This window comes from Idiotropiscis lumnitzeri, chromosome 5, assembly GCF_059441095.1.
Source record: "Idiotropiscis lumnitzeri isolate Australia: NSW breed Sydney's pygmy pipehorse chromosome 5, RoL_Ilum_1.0, whole genome shotgun sequence".
NCBI classification, from domain to species: domain Eukaryota; kingdom Metazoa; phylum Chordata; class Actinopteri; order Syngnathiformes; family Syngnathidae; genus Idiotropiscis; species Idiotropiscis lumnitzeri.
Window position 1 is genome coordinate 25,874,671 of NC_142395.1, and position 19,813 is coordinate 25,894,483.

Sequence of the window (19,813 nt, forward strand, 5' to 3'; positions counted from 1 at the left end):
TCTTTGTATCATTATAGAAGTTTTAAGAGATACCATCTATGTACTGTAGCGTGGCAGCTTGTTGTTTGTTCTCCCTCGATGTACAACTACAGCTGTTCAACAATCTGGGATTCCTTTGTCGTATTTTACGTTTCATAATGGGCCACACCGGTCTGGACCGCAGGCAGGACATTCTAGTACCTGCACTTTTTTAACAACTAAGCGACGCTGTTGCAACACGGATGGGGGAACAGAAACCAGCAAATATTTATTTTTGGGCAGACTAGGACAATTTGAAATTAAATAAGGCATCAAAACGATTAATCAATGATAAAAAAAATGATTGATTAATTTGATACTTCTTCGTTTTAACTGAAAAATTGCATCCTAATAGATATACACAGGATTGTATTTACAATAAGATGAACAATCACGTTTCCACATTCAATTGTCGGTATTGACTGAGCGAAGAAAATGCTCAACCAGGATGCTTTAACAAATTGACACACACGTGCAAGTTTACCGGATCCAACCCTAATAAAACTCCAACTTACCAAGTACCACTGGTACTTGAATTCCGGATCAATCGGTTCGACGTAGATATCCCTTTTTTTCCTCCGTTTGACCACTTGTTGCTCGGCCCAGGTCACCTAAAACACAGAAGTGAGCATATAAAAACGACAGAGAGATGTCAGTCAAAATTAGTATCAAGGAAACAGAGTCAGAAATAATAACGTACCAGCCAGGCGTGTGATTATGCCAAATTATTTAATAGATCCTAATTCTCTGTGTGACACTTGACAGTGAGATTAGAGGCAAGGGGGATTGTAGCTGCCATGCTAATGAATTCCAAACCAGCAAGAAACTAATTAAAATGTATGAAGCATTGTCGAGTCTTTACATATAGAGCTACGACATAAGGATGGATTAAAACGTGAATGCACACCAGACACAAACATCAGTAATTGCAACAACTACGAATACACGGAGACTGCTTTTTTCCAGACCGGCTACAAGTACTTATATTTGTGTTCTCGCTCAAACAGAGTATCAAGAATGATAATCACATTATGTCTTGCTATTGAGATGTTTTATTTTAATAGAATATTGTTCAATGTTCAAGTATTGAACATGAAAATAATTTGTTTTTGTGAGTATCACAAAATTAGGTTGTCACTTCCCAAGGCAAGCCATGGATTGCTCATGTCAAGTGTTTAAGCTACACAGACTGGTGTTACGTATGCACATTCGGACATGGACGCTGATTTAAAATGAGACAAAGGTGGACTAAATAATGGTTAAGTGAACAATTTTCTCTCCGCTGGCTTTTATTGGATTTCTGTTGAAGGAAAAAAGCAGTATTGACTCTGAAGCTGCTTTTGGAGGCAGAGTGACGCGTAGCCGCCACATTCGACATCTGCCCTTGTGTTTCTCAGAGAGGCTAGCCAAAACAATGGAAATACTTTGTCCTCATAGTTATCTATAGGCTTGCTTTTACAAAGCAGTACAGATAGGTCCCCGTATGGTACGCATTCAGAGTACGCATGAAAATAATTCACTAACTAAATGGAAATACGACGCCGGGATGGCAGTGAGCCGGTCCATATCAGACAATGCCTTAAATGTGGTATTATTTCACACCTAATAAAGATGAATGCTGGTCTAAAAAAGTGCTGAAAACAGTCCAAGAATATCTGACTAAATACACTGCTGTCCATTGATTGGTCAATATTGATTTTACCCTGATCGCAGTAACTTTCCAACTGGAATCCAACCGTTTACGGCTACTCCCAAGAACAGTTTTTGATGGGAAAGTGGGGAAGAGGGTTTCAAGCAGCTTGTCTGTGAATTTCACGTGTGTAAATCAGTGGGAGGACGAACAGATTCCTGTAGATGCATCACTTTGGATTTGAGCTCAGCATAGCTTTTGAATAGAAGTTTAAGATTAGGGGTGAATCTTAGCATGCCATGTTGATTATGGGTAGGGAAATGCCAACATGTTGGAAGTGAGGCAAGGGGTGTGAATGATAAACTCCAGATTTAAAAAAAAGCAACTGACATTTGAGGCAAAGCAGTTCTTAGTTAAAAATATTTTTGCCGTCAAAAGCACTTTCTCAATCTCGTTTTTGTTCTCTGCAGTTAGAGGGCTCAAGCAAAAAAAAAAAATAAATAGCCTCTGAGTCACTGATCACAAAATAATGGAAAAAAGATTGATTTCTTGAGAAAGAAGAGAAGGGTCTCTTTTGGTAAGTTCGGTACATAAATTGTTACAGGACACACTAATGTGTTGGTCTTGAAAGATTAGTCAGAATGATCATAAACAGCTGGTTGGTTTTTGATCAATTTGTTCCAACTTTGGAAGAACAAATAAAAAAATACTATGGAGGGGAAAGGGGCAGAATTTGCTTAAAAACTTTGCTTAGATCACTAAGTGGTCAACTAAATAAGTAAGAGGCGTGTTTGTGACCCATGGTGAACATTCCTGAGGAATAAATGAAAGGGTAATTCTTCGCATTCTCTGAGGTACTGTGGAGAACGGAGGAATTCAAAAACAGGAAATGGAGGCCGAGTGGTAAAGGAAATCCCAAATAGAGAGCTAGGCGGCTTTGCTCTAAAATGAGCGACAGACGAGTGCACTTTTTCCACCAACCTGCACCTGTGCTGCACAAGCAAGTTAACTTTTTAAGTTGAGCTTAAAAGAAAATGGCTGCAAATGAGAGACGCTAAAGACTGTCTTGAAGATATTAATGAAAAATATTTGCCATTTTCATGATGTTTTACAATTGACAAAAAAATGTTTATCCCTGAAATTGAGGGAACAATCACTTGTGTCATTATTAAGAAACTTCTGGCTTTGTCTGCAGCATTGTATATGCAAAATGCATAAATGCAAAAATAAGTAAATTTTAGGATAAATGTTTGACTTAAAATCTCTGAACAAAACATTCATTGGGAATGAGACAAAAACTTTATTTTTCTGTTACGAGTATTGTTGTAAATTAAACATCTTGCAGTATTGTTCCACTTTCTTTGCATCATTTTCCGTTAAAACGCACCCAACCACATAATGAAAATTCACTGTGACTCAAAAAATATTTGGGATTCAACAATGGAAAGTCAAAAAATGGTTACTTATCCCAATCATCTGCTTGATAATAATATCATCGATGTTATGCAAAAAAAAAAATTGTGACTGGATAAATATTCAGAAGTCACTGATGGTCTCAGACAGCGAATAAAAACTGTGCACTAATCGTACGGAGTCCTTGGCTTTGTTCCGTTTATTATGTTGGCAATTCAATTTACAATGATTAAAATAACTTCTCTCTCTCTCTCTCAGTGTTAAACGTGAACTAACTCTAGGTTCAAAATGCCTCATATTCCCATTGCTATGAATATTAATTGCACACAAATTTTCACTTTGTCCTTCCCAGCGGAGCAGGGCAGAGGCTCATTTTCAAGCTAACTTCAAACTGACTTGCAAGACTACTGGAATATCTAGAAATGTGAAATTTCCATTAAAATCAGTCAAGAAGAGTGAACTGAACTTGACTTTCAGAGGTCTACAGAAGAGTGTTTATGACTTTCGGGTCTCCTCGGGGAAGCGCCTGTTCGACTTCCATCACTCTTATGACAACAGCCCATCTGGATGCTGCGGCATTTCTGACATTTAAAATAATACAGTATAAGCCAAAGGATACGCTTTTGCCCCAATATCTGTCTGCGTTCCACCTCTATAACTTATTAATAATAAAGGCTGTGAACTAACTCTAATAATAGCAATCTTCTTTCCATTAATTAGTGAAAATAAGGATCGTTTCTCTTAAATATTTTATTTTAAACCACAAGCTCAGAATATGTCAATGTGTTTCGTCTCTCAAATACAGTAAGAAAAATAAGACTCACAATCTTCAACCTCTTACCTTGGGATCTTTGAGTAGACGGACATGTGTGCTCCTATGATCAGTCACCGATCGCTTCGCCACTGTACGATGCTTGAAGTGATAATAGTCACCAAAAATCTGGAATACAATTTCAGTGTTTAGTTGAGGCTCAAAACAAAACAAAACATGCAGCAGTTATACAAGAGGAATACAATAAGGATTGAACATGAAAATCTATCCATTGTCTATCCCAATTTGCCACGCAGGCATACTAATAATAATATATAATATAATAATATACGTATATACACATATACACACACATATACGTATATATATATATATATAAATATATATATATATATATATATATACGCAACCCTTTAAAGATTCTGCAGACATACTCAGTCAGAGATGTTTTGTTGACAGATTCATGTCCCTGATGTGCAAGCAGTTAGATCGTCACGTATTTTACCAGAGTAATTTGAACCAGTCTGTGCCAGTCAGAGCTGTTGTTATCTCTCACGATCAAGCTTCATCCCCCCTCAGTCAACGCCCATAAAGACTTAGTGTTGAGTGAATTCAGGGCTTTCTTTCCACTAAACCCTGCGTCGAGACAAAAGACCAGCGCTGAAAATGCACCCTAATATAATGCGGATTACATTAATATATTTTGTAAACATCAAACTGGCCTGTTGGTTGAGTCTCTTCCGACAATCCTTACAATTAGTTTCTTTAAATGAAGGTGCGTAGTGTATTTACTAGTGTGTGTTGCATAGCTTGCATGTAATTGTTTACCAATCCTTACTACACATGAATTTGTGTGGCACGACTAAATGAGGGAACAGCAAAATGATTCAGAATTCTTTTTGTAGGTTACCATTATGAAAATGCACAGAGCACGCTCATCGTTGACAATATTGTCAAATGTGACTTTTCTTTTTTCCATTCAGTAGATAACCAACCCATCGGGTGCCTCTTTCTGAGCTCTGAAACGAGGCTTCCCTCTGTCTTCTGTCAAGTAAAAAGCTAGGTTCACCGTTAACTTTTATCCCCCTTATTATGGGCGATATTGCTACACCGCCAAACCCTGCAATGGTTCGCCATAATTCGATTCAGCTGGCTAGTTAAAACTAACTTAGAGGGAACACCGTGACCGAGCATATTTCACATCGCAAACAATATTACGTTGGCCTCCCAAATGTCGCAAATGCCGATGATGGAGACACAATTCACATTCCCTACTTGTGTCGCATCATTCTTCCATCCAAAAAGATAACTCATGTCTGAATTGTGTTTTTATTCCGCAAAGAAAATAGATCAAATGCAGCCAGCCTGACACATTAAAGCCAATGGACGGGAAAGACGCAACATCCAAGATTGATGGCACTCTGTAAACAGTGTGATTCAGCTCTGCGCTCGGCATAACCACACAATAATGAAACGGTAAGGCTGTGAGTTGTATGGGTATAAAAACCCCATTAAAGCGCACGCTCAAAAGGAAGGAAAGGCAGAGGTATGAAAGTGGAAAAATGCTCATATTTGAAAAGGCATTAGAGCTAAGCTCGGAAAAGAGCAGCAGACAGTCTATTGTCTTGGTCGAGATAACATGAAGTGGGACTGATCAAAGATATGCGGGGAGGGTGGGTGAGGTCCATTAAGTGGTATCAAGAAACAATGAATTCATCCATTAAGATCGTGACTTCAAAGAGAACGCGTCAAACAAAAACAACTGTGGCTGGAGTGTTGTAAATTTTGGGCCACATGAATTATCTTGCCGTGAAGAAATTGGTTGGCAACAGCAAAATCTTATTCAGGAGTATTTCAGGCACATCTAAAATGCAGCTTCAGAGCAGAAAAAAAAAGAAGACATTTTCCAATTTGAACAAATTGTATCAATTACGTTGAACAAAACTTGAACATAGCCCAATTATTTGCATTCTATGTTAGTATGTTTTCAGCATGCTGGAAAATTAGCACCATTGTGCCTTACAAAAGCACAAAAACAACATCGTCCAAAAATCTCAGCAACAATACGTTGCTACGGAAACACACAAACCCACATTAAAGCGACTATTGATGCGTGTGTGTGTGTTCCAGAGGTCGCCAGTCATTAAGAACAAGTCAACTGTTACCAAAATATTCGCACATGCACACTTGCCACATTACGCTCAAGAATGTCCATTCCAGCGCCGCAGCCCGACCATCATCTGGCAATCAGTACAGACACTTAAGGGGTAATGACTTCGGCCATTTAATTCAGACCACATTGTTTGAGATTTTAACTACTTTCCACTTGGCAAGAAAGGCCATTTACGACAGTTGGAAAATGTGAATTCAGAATTTGAGTGACCATTACTAGCGCATTAAGCTGGGCACAGATAAGAGCAGAAAAGGCTTATCAGCGTGGCTCTGAGTAGCGGATTACTGAACAGAGGAATTATTCCATTGAGTTCATTAAAATTCACGTGTTTATTTTTGTGCTGCTTCTGTAAAACAAACGCACCTTGCGAGAATCCATGCATCCAAAGGTCTTGCGTCTCAGCTGCTGTCAATGTTCACACAATTATGCTTTAAAAAAAAAAGTCTGAGGATGAATTGGGGGGGGGGGGGGGGGTATTAGGACTGCATTATAGTGATATGAAAATGGAGTGACGGGTTGCACTTGTGGATTTTGGTTAATTCCATGGACGGGAGACCATTAGAGTCGTCAAACTAGAGCAACGACCCCGTGACATATTTTACTACAACGCATTGTACAATTGTTTACTCAAGCATACAGAATGTAGCGCATTACCATATTTTGTTTGTGCCTCAGTGACTGGAGATTAATTGAGAAAACGAGACTTTAAAATTGCCCTCCAAGAATAGTGTCTGGTGCATAAAATGAAGCCGGAACAAAAAAAGCCCACAGCAAGTAGTCAAAACAGTTTTGCTGGTTTTAGGTTTGTCGGCATTCGTATCAAACTACAAACACAGAAGCCATTTTAAGTTTGCGCCTCATTTCATTCATAAAATATTTGGTTTTACCAAATGAATTTTCTCTTCTCATTCATTCTGTTTAGCACATATAATTGTCAAATAAGTTAAATTTGGACTTTCTATAAAGTCCATGGGGTTGAATGACTGTTTCAGTCAATCAGATGCCTGTAAAAAGAAATTCTGTGCAAGGGTATTACTCGCCCCTTGCCAAATGACTGTTCAGAAGCGCTGCAACACGGGATAAGACGTGTCGAGCATGATTTAAACATTATCTTTAGTCCTTAAAATCAAGTGAATTAAACCACGATTGAAAGATTGACTTGAAAAAACAGACAGTCATATAAATAAAAGGGGTAGGGTTGTATTAAAACAGCCTAATTCATAAGCGGCTTTTAAATGAATCAAACATTTGACATAATGACTAGTTTGTTGATGAACAGACATGGGCAAACACAAACAAAAATCAAAGCACGCTAATTAGTACAAACAAGATTAGTGCTTTTTTTTTTTTTAGTGATGTGCAATAAGAATACGATTTCAAACAGATTTCATTTGAGCTGACAAAATTCACGAGGCTCTAACTCTTAAATTCACGTTTGTATACTCAAGCATTACGATACTTACTTGAACACTCTAGATTGTCCTTAGGTGTGCTTATGAGTGTGAATGGCTATTTGTCTGAGTGTGCCCTCCGATTGGCCGGCAACCTGTTCAGGGTGTAACCCACCTACTGCTATAGCAACGCCCGCGATCGTCATGGAGATAAAGCGGCTCGGATAATGGATGGATGGACGTTAGCCATTCCTCCAGATGGAGGTACGTATACCACTGGAGGAAGTCAGGGAAACCTGGACTCTCTGTAGCTAGACAGCATTTTATAAGCCATGATGTAAAACGAATGAAACAAAAATCCCTGACTTAGTTCATTATGCACACATTAAATCATATAAACATGAGATTTAACGGCCATAGTTTTACACGCATCGTCAAATTGGATTCTTGTCCACAACGGCAGACCTTAACTTTGTGGGGTTGATGAGGGTGAAACATTTTACAGAGTTATGGCAGAAGTGCTGCAGTACTGTCACCTCACGGGTCGATGAGAACCCTCCTCAGAGCAAGGCATTTATGAGCGAGAAGTTGGAAGATGCAGGCAGTAAAAAGACAACGTGCACACATATACTGAAAGGAACAAAAATATAATTGCATCTCCTCAAAGATCTGAGACTTTCCTATGAGGACAAAAGGTCCGTTTCTTTCAAAAATGGTTGAGAAATCCCTCCAAAGTGTTAGCGAGCTCACCGAGAGCATGGTTGCTCCTTCGGCTGCCCACAATAAAATGACACTTTAAATTGTGCAATAATCATACTGCTTAATTAGAATCTTGACACTACATCAGCTGTGGATGGGTTGTCTCATAGAAGGACAAGTGTTCACCAACACATTTCATCAGATTTGTGAACAGTATTTGAAAGAATCAGGGCTTTTTGAAGAAAAATCCTTAGCTCATCTGATGAAAAAATGGATGCAAAACAAAAATGCTGCATGTATATTTGTATTCAGTTCAGATATTACTAAACTATAACCAAAATTCAAGGTTGTAACAAAAAAAAATCATAAAATAAATTTAAAAAGGTTTTTTTGTTGTTTGTGAAGGGTACATTCTCTCACTCTCATGCACTTCATTATTGCCTCTTACATAACAGCAATGAGGCCAATGACTTGTTCAAACTATTCATGCCTCATGAGTGTTACTAACTTGGCTGTTCAAGAATCCTCCCCCCCTTCCCATACACATAAAAAGAAGACTGTGAGTTGTGAGCTGTGAATCTTTAACAAAGTGTCCAATAGAACGATGACAATTTCATTACATTTCTTTCAATTTATTCATTTTAGTCAGGCACATCATTTGGCTAAAGACTTAATCAATCTAGGTTAGTCAGAGGATTATAATGTCCTATTTTTAGTAAATGTTGTTCTATTGAAACGTACCATCTGAATGACTGTAAAACAGGTATTTGTAAATAAATAATAATGATAACGTTGATAATGACAATAAATACTTGGGCTGTCAAAGTTAAATCAACTATTAAGATTAATTTAAATTCTATAAATAATTTGCTCAACGGTTCATTGGAGAAATCCCAAATAATTTGCATACTTTGCGAAGCCAAATTCAAATACCATATTAGATCGTCTTTGGTGAATCGTTCAACGGTTGTTCCGGTACTTTTACAGGTATAGAATCGTATTCAGAGATCAAATATAGCTATTACAACAGTCGGAGTAGAAATATATTTATGGTTTTTTTTTCCGCATTAAATCCGAGATTTTACTCAAGAAAATATCAGTTTTGAGCGTTGTAAAAACAAAATTGTAATTGAAAAACACGATCAATCGCAATCAAGTATGTACATTTTTGTGATTAGTTAAAAAAAAAGTAAGCGCTTGACAACACTAATAAATACATGCCGCCAAAATCTAATTTCTAAAAGTGCAGATTCCACTTTTGAATTGTGATTTGGTGTATATTATTTACAGATTACATGTACATACTGCAAAGAGAACACTGGTTATGCAATGACTACGCTTGCTCCGACCTACTTAAATAATTCATTCATATTCAAAGAATTAAAAGGAGCAATATTGTACTGAAAACAAGGTTAGGTTTTACAAGGCGTTTCATTTTCACACACAAAAAAAAAAAAATTAGAACCACATCATTACTAGGCCCGGCCATAATTGTTTCCCAAATGGAGTCGGAAACAACGTTTTATGTTCAGGTCGTTGGAGATCAAAGGTTGCCCCATTAGACTCATATTAACAGTTGAGGGATTATCTCATTCATACGTGTTGTAGACTCTCATGCAGATGCCTTAATGAGCTCATCCTCATTAGTGGAGGAATTCAACTGCATTCATCGCTATTTAGCCGGTCAGAAAAGTGTGTGCGCTAACTTCCGTGCGTTTTGTGAGTTCAGGCCTTGCCGTGGGGACGAAGGGACGTCCAAGAAGGAGGGCAAGCTAAAGTGAGATGGAGGAAATGGAATAGGGTCATGTAGGAAGCTGGGTTCATCCCAAGTGAGGCAAGCCCTGTCACACGGGCACAAAGTGTATCGTTGCGTTTGACATGACAAGGGATAATGGAAGATTTCTATCTTTAACAGCCCAGGAAAATACTTTCAAACCGGGACAGGGACATCATTTGTGATTCTAGAGCATTAGACAAATTTGATTTTGATAACCGAGGACAACCGTGTGAGTCATCATTATTAAATCTTGGTATTAATCTGCTGTCTGGAAAAGATGAATACACAGTATCTTTTTTTAATAAAATAGTGCTTATAGCCCAACTCAGGAAATTATTAAAGCATATTTTGAATAAAATCCTGCTTAAAAAGACATAACAACGGTATGCCAGCGATTTTGGAGATGGTTCTAATTCCCTGCAATAAAACGGGTTCCCTGTACTGCATTTTTTGAGCGTGGCCTCAAAATTCCCTAAAGGAAGGAAAGGCAGAGGATATTCAAAATGAATTCACTGACATTTCAGTGAAGGTAAATTGCTTTGTGGACCCCAGGGTGGGCTTTTGCTGAATTCCAAGTGTTGCTATTGCATGCAAGCAAAGCTATCTGTACTTTATATTTGTGATTAGATTCAAAACTTCAAACAGCCTAAAAATGGCTTGAAATGGAAGATTGGTTTTTAGTAGGGCGGTCACGAATCTTGCATGCATTTTTGTGTCGACCAATTTTTGTGGTCGACAACTGAGTTGTTCGACTTTTTCTTTCCCAGGCGCACACAGGAAGAACATTGTGCAAAGGTGGAGCGCCAGTGGGACAGCAGCTAATAAGATTTAACCCTGGTGCCTAATTTTATCTCTCCTTAGAGCAATGATGGAGCACTGCAAGTGGATAAGAATAGCAAAAAGGTTCCTCTGACCCTGATGGAGGACCACTGGGGCTATTTGAGGAAGCTAAATTCACTTCCCTATCAGTTTCTGTCTTAAACATTTCTCTCCTCTCCTCTCTTCACAGAGGAATGTGCTCTTTTGTCTACATATCCACAGCGGGGAGGCCGAAGCCTTTGCACCTGAGTTTAATGGACTGTTATGAAGCGCACACGAGAGACGTTCCAAAAGAGAGTGTGACTGAGAAAAATGTCACATGGGCCATAAGGCCTCCATTAAGATGATAATACTTATTGATGATGCAAATTAAGTAAATTTCAAGGAAATATAGATCACTTGCGGTTGCTTGGTGAGTGTTTCGGCAATTTCATGTCCAAAAAGAACCAATAGTTTTCACACGTTAATATTTGTTCACGGCTTGTTACTTTTTTAACTAACCATTATCTCGCTGGAGGAAAAAAATTATGCAAAAGCATTCTTATTTTTTAGAATATCATAGGAAAACATTTATTTTGATAGATAATAAATTTGCAATAAAAATAATGAGAACAATTTAATTTCCAATTTTCTATTTCCAATTTTATATTTACTAATGGATGTAAAATTGAAACTTGGGGTAACTATTTTCGCAAGCGCACGCACCACTGCTCATTTGAATGAGAGCCGCAGGGCTCGCTGAGTGATGACGCCCGATTTAAGAGTTTTTCTTTTTAATTATACCTTTCCCTTTGCTTCTCGATACTATAACCTTGTGGACTTAATTGACATTGCATTACAGTATAACTTGACTAGTTCTGTAGCAACTTTCCACCGCACTTTGAACATCCCGGATGAGAGAGCGTGACTAGCGGGATCTCTGTGGCTTTTTGTCAGAGACGACGGAGCGAATTTAAACCAGCCCACGCAAACCTCCGATGCGAGCCTTGCTACCTCTCCAACACCAAACTCATAATACATAAAATGTGTCATCTGGAACTTCAGGATTTGTAATTTAATAATCACGAAAACCTGGCTAACACACAGATTCCTGTTGCATCAGTGCAACCTTATTTGTGGCTAACCGCAATCGTTGCCTGTCTTCATAGATCAATATCAGTGGCAAGAAACAAGGGCAGTGGCACAAAGTGAAGTTTCATTGCCAGAGTTTTATGCCCAATAAAGTGCATGCAGCAACTAACAACAACAACTTTATTGCACACTTGCGACCCTAGAGAGGATAAGTGCTTCTTAAAATGGATGGATGGATAACAAATGCGATGACACTGCACAGTCGTTAATAGTAATTAATATTTGTTGGAACACAAATTGCTACGACTTGTTTAAATGGAATTATGGAGAGTGATATTTGTTGATCATTTGGGTATTTTTTTTGTCCTTGAAAATGTTTACATAATTGCCAGTAGCACTAAAATGTTTGCGTGTGTGCCTGTGTGTGCTGCGCATGTGTTTGCTCAATTCTGCTAGGGTTTTCTGAGTGTGCGTGTTTACTTTCCTGGTCATCTACGTGGTTCATGGGGGAAGAGAATTGCTCTCCACGGTGACCGTTTTGGCACATCTGAAAATGTTATTCCGACCGACGTCAGTCTTATCCACCCCAAATCATTTACAGACGAGGGACGTGGACTTGAGTCTTGCTATTAATTCACCCGCTGAGATGGTACACGCCTCCTTATTTCAAACGTGACTGGAAGGTTTATCACTCCCCTTTTGCCATCAATACGCACTGATTTATCAAATGACATTTTCACCACTCCCTCCTACTTTGTGGCCAACGACGGACTTGTTTGTCTTTCCTTTTCAAGGCTGTATAAATACTCGATAAGGTAAAATGGCACACAGTGAAAGCGACATTGACGGTGATATCGTTGACGATATATATCGCCCACCCCTACTTAAACACTCAACTTAGTTTTCGCACGGCCCACCTCGTGAGCACCCGCACTCAGCCGCACTGCGCTGCGACATTGTGCAGGACTAGCAGCACATACACAAAGAACGGGTGTGTCGATAGCCCACAGGGCTGTGCTAAGTGCAGCATGAAACTGCCTTACAAGTTCAACAATGTGAACCACTATTGAGGTGATTATGGTCACAAAATCAAGTTGGATTAAAAAGGATAAAAGAATCATGCACACAAAACTATCCCTTGAAAATACCCTTTCTCATGAAGGGCATGAGGAAACAACATAGCAAGTGTCTTGCTACTGTACAGCTTGTCAAAGAAACAGGACATGCCCCAAGTCCTCAGAGTACAGAGATAGCAAGCCCTCGTCTTCCTTCGCTGCTTCCTCAATCTCACTTGGAACAAGTCAACGTGAAACTAACAATGCTGTACACCGGCTGGGTTGTGGCAGTGACCTATTTGAGTTTTCCCAGGATTTACTTTTCCTAAACAGGAACAATATTCCAAGAAAACCCATTTAGGAATACAATTTGAAACTTGATAAACTCCTATATTCTAAGAGAGTTGAATGTGAACAAATACTATAATAATATTAATATTAATGATCATATTTTTCACCTTTGCTGAAAGCCTGAAACTGCATAAAAAAAATCACGAAATTGTTCCAGTATTTTCACACATTTAATTTATCATCAAAATAATGATCCTGAAACCCAAAATATATATTCACGGCTGTCTCCCTCTTCATTAGTGCAAAAATCATGATAACTGACACTTGATTTGTCTTCTGGCACGTTTTGCTGCTGTTGAAAAAAAAAAATACAAAATATCTTTGGTTTCACATGTATGCAGTTATGTTATCGTGCTAATGATGTTTACAAAATGAGTGGGACTGGAGAAAGTGAAATTATAAGTGTGAAAGAACCCTTGGTAAATAGAATTTCTATTTGCCACTCACTTGGTGAGCCAGTCCAACAGTCACTTGAAACTCCTTGATATCAACAAAAAGCCGCATCCCATTCTTTGCGTGCCCTCTTTTTTGTAGTTGTGTGTATGTCCTGCGGCGGCCTTTTGAGGACACAACCCCGCAGAGGGGAGAGGGGAACATCTGCCTGCAGTCCAATCTAAACCTCTAACACAGCTGCTGGATTCAGCTCACTGGATGCAAAACCACACGACTGCATGGTGGCTGGGACAATTTCAAGAAAGCTGACCGCAGCTATTTCCTTGAGTCTGACAACACAATCAACATCGTTCTCTATCCCGCAGAGACTCAAGCTTTATGCAAGTGATTACAAGGATTCAGCTGCACTTAATATTGATAGTACGAGGGAGTCATTGTATATTTTCCTAGATAAAAAGTGATATTGGCTTTGATCAAAGCCAAAAGGCACTTAAACATTACATGAATGTAATGTCTTGTTGATTTTATAACATAATAGGCCCAGTCATATTTTGGGAACATTTTTTTTTGCCTTATACATCTCGTGATGCACATGATGTGAGCTATCAGTATATCTCAGAGTAAATAGGATTAAAAAGAAGAAACCTGCAACTTTTAAGAAACAAGTTTTGAGAGAGAGAGAGAGAGAGAGAGAGATTTAGGGAAAGAATGTTAAATTAATGTTCTGAAAGGGCATAGGGTCGTGGTGGATGCTCAACACAGCACAGGCCTGAGCAATTCCCAAGAAACTGTAATTGCATATTTCCTGGAGGTGCATTGGAATTAAGTCAAGCATGTTGGCTCTGGACTCTCAGGGAACCCTGTGAGCGATAGTCTCTTCACGAGGCTATATAGGACTATGAGGTAGTATGTGATGAAATCCACTGGACCGCTGGATAATTGCTCTGGGAATAAGAGCATGTCAGGCTTGCAAACTAACGCTACCACAGTCTCCAGCCCAAAACATTATGAATAATCAGAATTGATATGGTGTACTCAATCCGAAGTCAGGTATGGAGTAAATGATGTGTCCTATTTTTGTACAAATTATTTCATATAGAATGGTTTTATACGCAATAACATAATTAGCCTGAAAAATTTGTCTTCACAAATGATTCCAAACATCTAAGAAGCTGAGCCTGAATATTTCCTGAACTCCTTGATGGTAAACTTTTTAATGAGAGGCTTGATAACGATGCTCTGAAATGCTATTTAATTAAGTAAAACATCAACCTGAAAAGAGAAGGGTGAAGCAAATGTGAATATTTTATTCCCAATATAAATATTATCAGGTGCTTTGCTGTGACAGAGGTATAAATACAAGACGATTCAAGACGGTTACTGAGTGTGGGTCACTTAATGAGGTTGATAACACGTCTCACACAAAACTTTCATAAGCAATTTGTATCATATAAAAAACAGGATGTGGGATGAGACAGAAAACAGTCATAGGGATTGTTTTTTTTTTTAAAAAAAGCAGCCATACGTGAAGCCTCTCAAAAACAAGCTTTTTTTTTTATAATCACATTATTTCAATTAAACAAGCTTTACTGCAAATACACCTCGACTCACTTCCACCACCTTGCTCTCTCCCCACACACAGATTGTGTTGCAGCCATCCTCACGTCAACTTCAATGTAGTCATGCCATCACTTTCTAACACAAGCTCATTTGAAGATTTGTGACTCATTACTATTCTTTTTTTTTTTTTTTAATAGATCTCAACACGACATTTGTTAGCAAAATTACGATGTAACTGACGACAGTTACATCTTGTAGCAATAGAGTGCAGATGCAGTCTATGCAACCAGATGAAGGCAAAGCAGATAGCCAGCCATATTGCGGCGCAGTCCTCAGGAAGCATTACTTAACTAAAAAAAAAATACAAAATATAAACAGACATTCAGATGTTTCTGAGGGAATTCTTCCACGCATTGAATGCAACCAGACAGTCTTGTAAAATAAGAATAGGGGTTTGCTAGCAGTTAGTGTGTCAAGCTCTGCAAATGATTTGTGACTTGATACACATGGACAAAATTATTTGTTTCTATGTTACTGAAAATAAGAGTTGAAACTGATCAAAGTACTAGTGAATGAAATTACATCACATTAAAATAAAAAAAAACAAATGAAACAGGCCGAGAAAAAAATGATGCTATTTGTGAATTTATTGAAAATAATTTCATCATGTGGACATCTTAAAGTAGAGTGTGTCATCTAATTAGCATCACGGGTGTCTTCATAGTTATAATCGGTCACTATTTCCATTCAAAGCGTGACACAGAAAGCGAGTAGTATCCGGAAAGAAAATTATAGGCAAGCGTGTATAAGGTAAAGGCCATGTACGATCATCTCCAAGTAGCTCGATGTCCCTGTGACTTTTGTTGCACCTTTTATTCGGAATCGTAATGAACATTGGAATGTAGCCAATTTCCATCGACCTGGTCGCAAGAGCAAAATGGTTGACAAATTGAAGAGACAAACAATATGAAAACAGCAAAGAGCCCAGAACACCCTTCAAAGAAATTAAAGGCGAACTCCAAAGGCGAGTTAAATCAGCATCAGATGGCACCACGTGTTGTTGATCGAGCCGAAGTTGGTTTCACGGGAGATGACTAGAGGAGGACACCACTCTTGACAGCAAATCATAAAAACCAGAGACTGGAATTTGCCACAGTGCACTTTGGAAAAGACAAAAACCCGCTGGGATTATGCCGTTTGCACAGATGAGACGAAATCGGAGCTTTTTGGCAAGGTACCATCAATTCTGTTAACAAGCACACCAAGAAAAGAACACCACCCATTCTTATATACCATTGCAAACTCTTCAGAGTTTAAATGTCGAAAAAGAGATTTAAGAACCAGACGGTTTATCATGTGAGAAAGGTGCACCAAATGATGTTTATTATTCACAATAACAATGAGTCCAACGGCAATGCTCGCACATACTCAATCCGACCACTCTGTGGCAACAAATTGCAACTGTTCGACATTGACTAAATAAGGCATCCAATTCCATCAGCGGCACTTCACTATCAGCAACCTCATTACTCACAATATAGAAGATGGGCTCTGTTCTCTAACAGGCATTCAGGGATTCAACATCGCAGCCACACTGGGGGTGGGGTGCTATGGAATTAATTACTGATTCTTTCCGACGTCAGCATAACACTAATACACATCCTGGGTACTTTTTTTTTTGGTATTCTACGGTGCCTTGAGTTTTTCACAATACGAGTCATATGACTGACTTTTTGCAGTGCTGTTTGCTGGCAGTGGACTCAATTCAACTCACGTCTCAGTAAGCAGTCGGGCAATTAGTGAACAACTCATCAAGCTGTTTAATTCCACTTCCTTTTGAAGTTTACGGTCAAACAAAGCAAAGACAATTACACATTGTGTATTTTAAACGACGACAAACCAGAGCCGTAGTGTAATGCTAATATTAAGTGGAAAACGCCTTTTACATGCATTGATAGGTGCAGATTCAAAACCCTCTAAGGAACAGATATTTGAACGAACTGTGGAGCAACACATTAATTCACACTGCTGGCCATGATGCTCAATTTGGATTGATCTTATTATGTTAACAAATGCAACGTCTAAAGTGTATGGAACACAAAGTCTCATCATGCATGCTTACAAAAACACGTCACGTGGTGTAGTGTGTTTAAGTAAATATGGACACTTATATAACAGTGAGAAGACTCAACTCACCGGATGAATTTATCACATCGGTTATACTGATAGGAAAACAACCCGGAAGTAAGATACAAATAGTTTAAAAGGATGTAAGGCAAAAATACTTTCTTCAGCATATTCAGCAACCATTTCCGTCAACTTGGCAGGTTACCAAAGACAACACTCTGGAAACATTCAAAAACGCCCGGAGGCGAGACCAGCCTTGTTCATGGCGTGGCATGAAAAATGTGAAAAATCCATTCAAGGTGTGAAAAAGTATAACTTGATTGAAGAAACACCATGATGGCTGATTGTCAATTACAGAAAACATTCACTGAGTAATATTTGATCAATTTCACAGATACAAGTGCTGCTTTTGCAAAACAATCCCCGCAAAGATGGGTCTAATGCAGCACGGTGATACAGTGCAAAAATATAAAACATCTAATAAATTAGCCATGAGCCCGATTTTCCCCTAATAATCAGCGCTACACCTTACCTGAAACTGAATCCCTTAAACTGTCACACAATGAAGGATCCCTTTTACATAAGGGGGGGAAAAAAAACATTTTAGCCAACATAAAATGCTCCACCCAAATAGTACATTCCTCCCAAATTGCTGCTTCACATCGCTTTTAAACATTCACCTCATTGTTTTCATTGTAAAAGGCTTATCAGATGGAGGCCCTGTTCAAATTGCACCTCAAACGACTGCCCCGCCTCCCCAAGGAGACTGTTGATGTAAGCGCTTACATGCAAGAGAGAGGTTGGGTCATTACAAGCCTTGTTCAACACTCCACACGTTCCAGATCAGGTAGTACAAGCCCAGAAGATTGGGATTTTCTGAATTCTAGTTGAGCGCTGCATTTTTTTTTTCTTACTCATGTCAGTCCAGCGTAAAGTCAGCGAGAGTCAAACTCTTCAACAGCAATAACAAAATTCATTTGCATTTAGAAGCAGCCCAACGACGGTTTTATCTCGCAGCCACTGGGGCACATGAGTCAGTTCAGTTCAGCCCAGTGAATTTGCTTCCTTCCTCGAAGGGATGAGTTTGTAACCTCCTCCCACATTTATGCTCTAAATTCATTCACATTGAGGACATTCTGAAGTTTGAATAGAAACAAGCAAGCGGACAATTCATACTTAAAACATTCAGTTGAGCATTCAAATGCATTTCAGGAGTCCTGTTTATGATTTTTTTTTTTTTTAATGAATTAACTCAAGGTGCTCATCAGTAAAATGTACTCATTAAGGGTTGATGATAAATATTAGCACACTGTGCATTAGACCTTACACCAGATCGGTTGACATTTTTCATTTTGCGCAAAACATGTAATCGTGTGTAGTCTCATCATTCGCCGATCGACCAATGATGCGATTCATCTAATCCGCGAAATAAGATATTTTAGAAAATACAATCTCGTTGACTTTTTTTTGCGCTTGGCAGGCTGAATTTTTGCCCCGGCATCCTCCACCATTCACAAAGTGTTGACGTTTGCATAGTTTTTATGATTGACATGGCAAAAAGTCAGAAAACCATTTTATTAACATAAAAAAAATATATACAGTGTATATGTATGTTCATTTCAGCATCTCTTTGTTAAGGCCATGAGTGGTGAATGTCACCGTAATCATGTCAAATTCGCTTCCATCACGAGGCAGAAGTCCCGGGGAACTTCCGTCGACGACCGTTCAGCCAATCACAGATACAACCAGTAGCCAGGCGTGCCGTTTGAACTAACATGGAAGTAGGCACACTGTCAACGCACAAAACCTTAGCTAAACCAAGATACAAGCTATCCTGCGGTTAGACCAAACATGAGTTTAGCTATTCTCGCAACACGATTAAATATAAAGTCCATGCGGTCTGCGTAGATGGGGGAAATTCTGTCGACGAGCCAAACGACTTTGAAAATGTGCTTACTACATCACAGACACAACGTCCTGTGCAGGTAGTGTGGAGGGAAAACGTCAGAAGAAGAAGAAGCACCTTCGCTCCACTGTTGTGGCACGACGTAAATGAAGCAGCTACATTTGTATGCCGCAATTAAGTCTACTTGAGTCATTTCCACCCCATATTCCGCAGATTTTTGAAGAAATAATTTACAGCCTTTGCTATATTTCTCTAATTGAATTATGCACTAACATGTAACACTAGTATGAATTGTACAGCTGAGTGAAATAGGTAGCTACTTGGCATTCCAACAGAAATTCCGCAAATACCTCAACCTACTCCGCGCGTGTGCGTACATGCACATTTTGGAAGACTGAAAATGTGCCTGTCTATATACGTCCATGTCCCCTAAGCACATCTGGCTCTTATTATGGCCCTGTGACCTGCGTGTGGGTCTGCGCCATCCAAGCCTTCCCATCCCCAGGCAGCGGGAGACCTGAGTAATGAGTGAGTGGCGATGCGGTTCTCAAGACCCCCGGCGATATGGGTGTGCACTTCTTTGCTGTTGGCAGGAGAGCGTCTCGTTCAGATGAGCATGTTATTTTTCCCAATCTGTTCTTTAGTTATTGCCAACCAC

At 39.0% G+C, this 19,813-nt stretch overlaps 1 protein-coding gene across 4 annotated transcripts in view; it reads right to left on the reverse strand.

Annotated features, from left to right (window-relative positions):
- The window catches only part of furina (furin (paired basic amino acid cleaving enzyme) a), a 53,942-nt gene that overhangs the window by 21,961 nt on the left and 12,168 nt on the right, over positions 1 to 19,813 (reverse strand). For all 4 annotated transcript variants that reach the window (XM_088297343.1, XM_088297344.1, XM_088297346.1 and 1 more), the window contains 2 exons: positions 3,903 to 4,001; positions 534 to 629 (listed from right to left, as the gene is read on the reverse strand). In XM_088297343.1, coding sequence (XP_088153469.1) covers positions 534 to 629; positions 3,903 to 4,001 — 195 coding nt within the window. The remainder of the gene's footprint in view (positions 1 to 533; positions 630 to 3,902; positions 4,002 to 19,813) is intronic.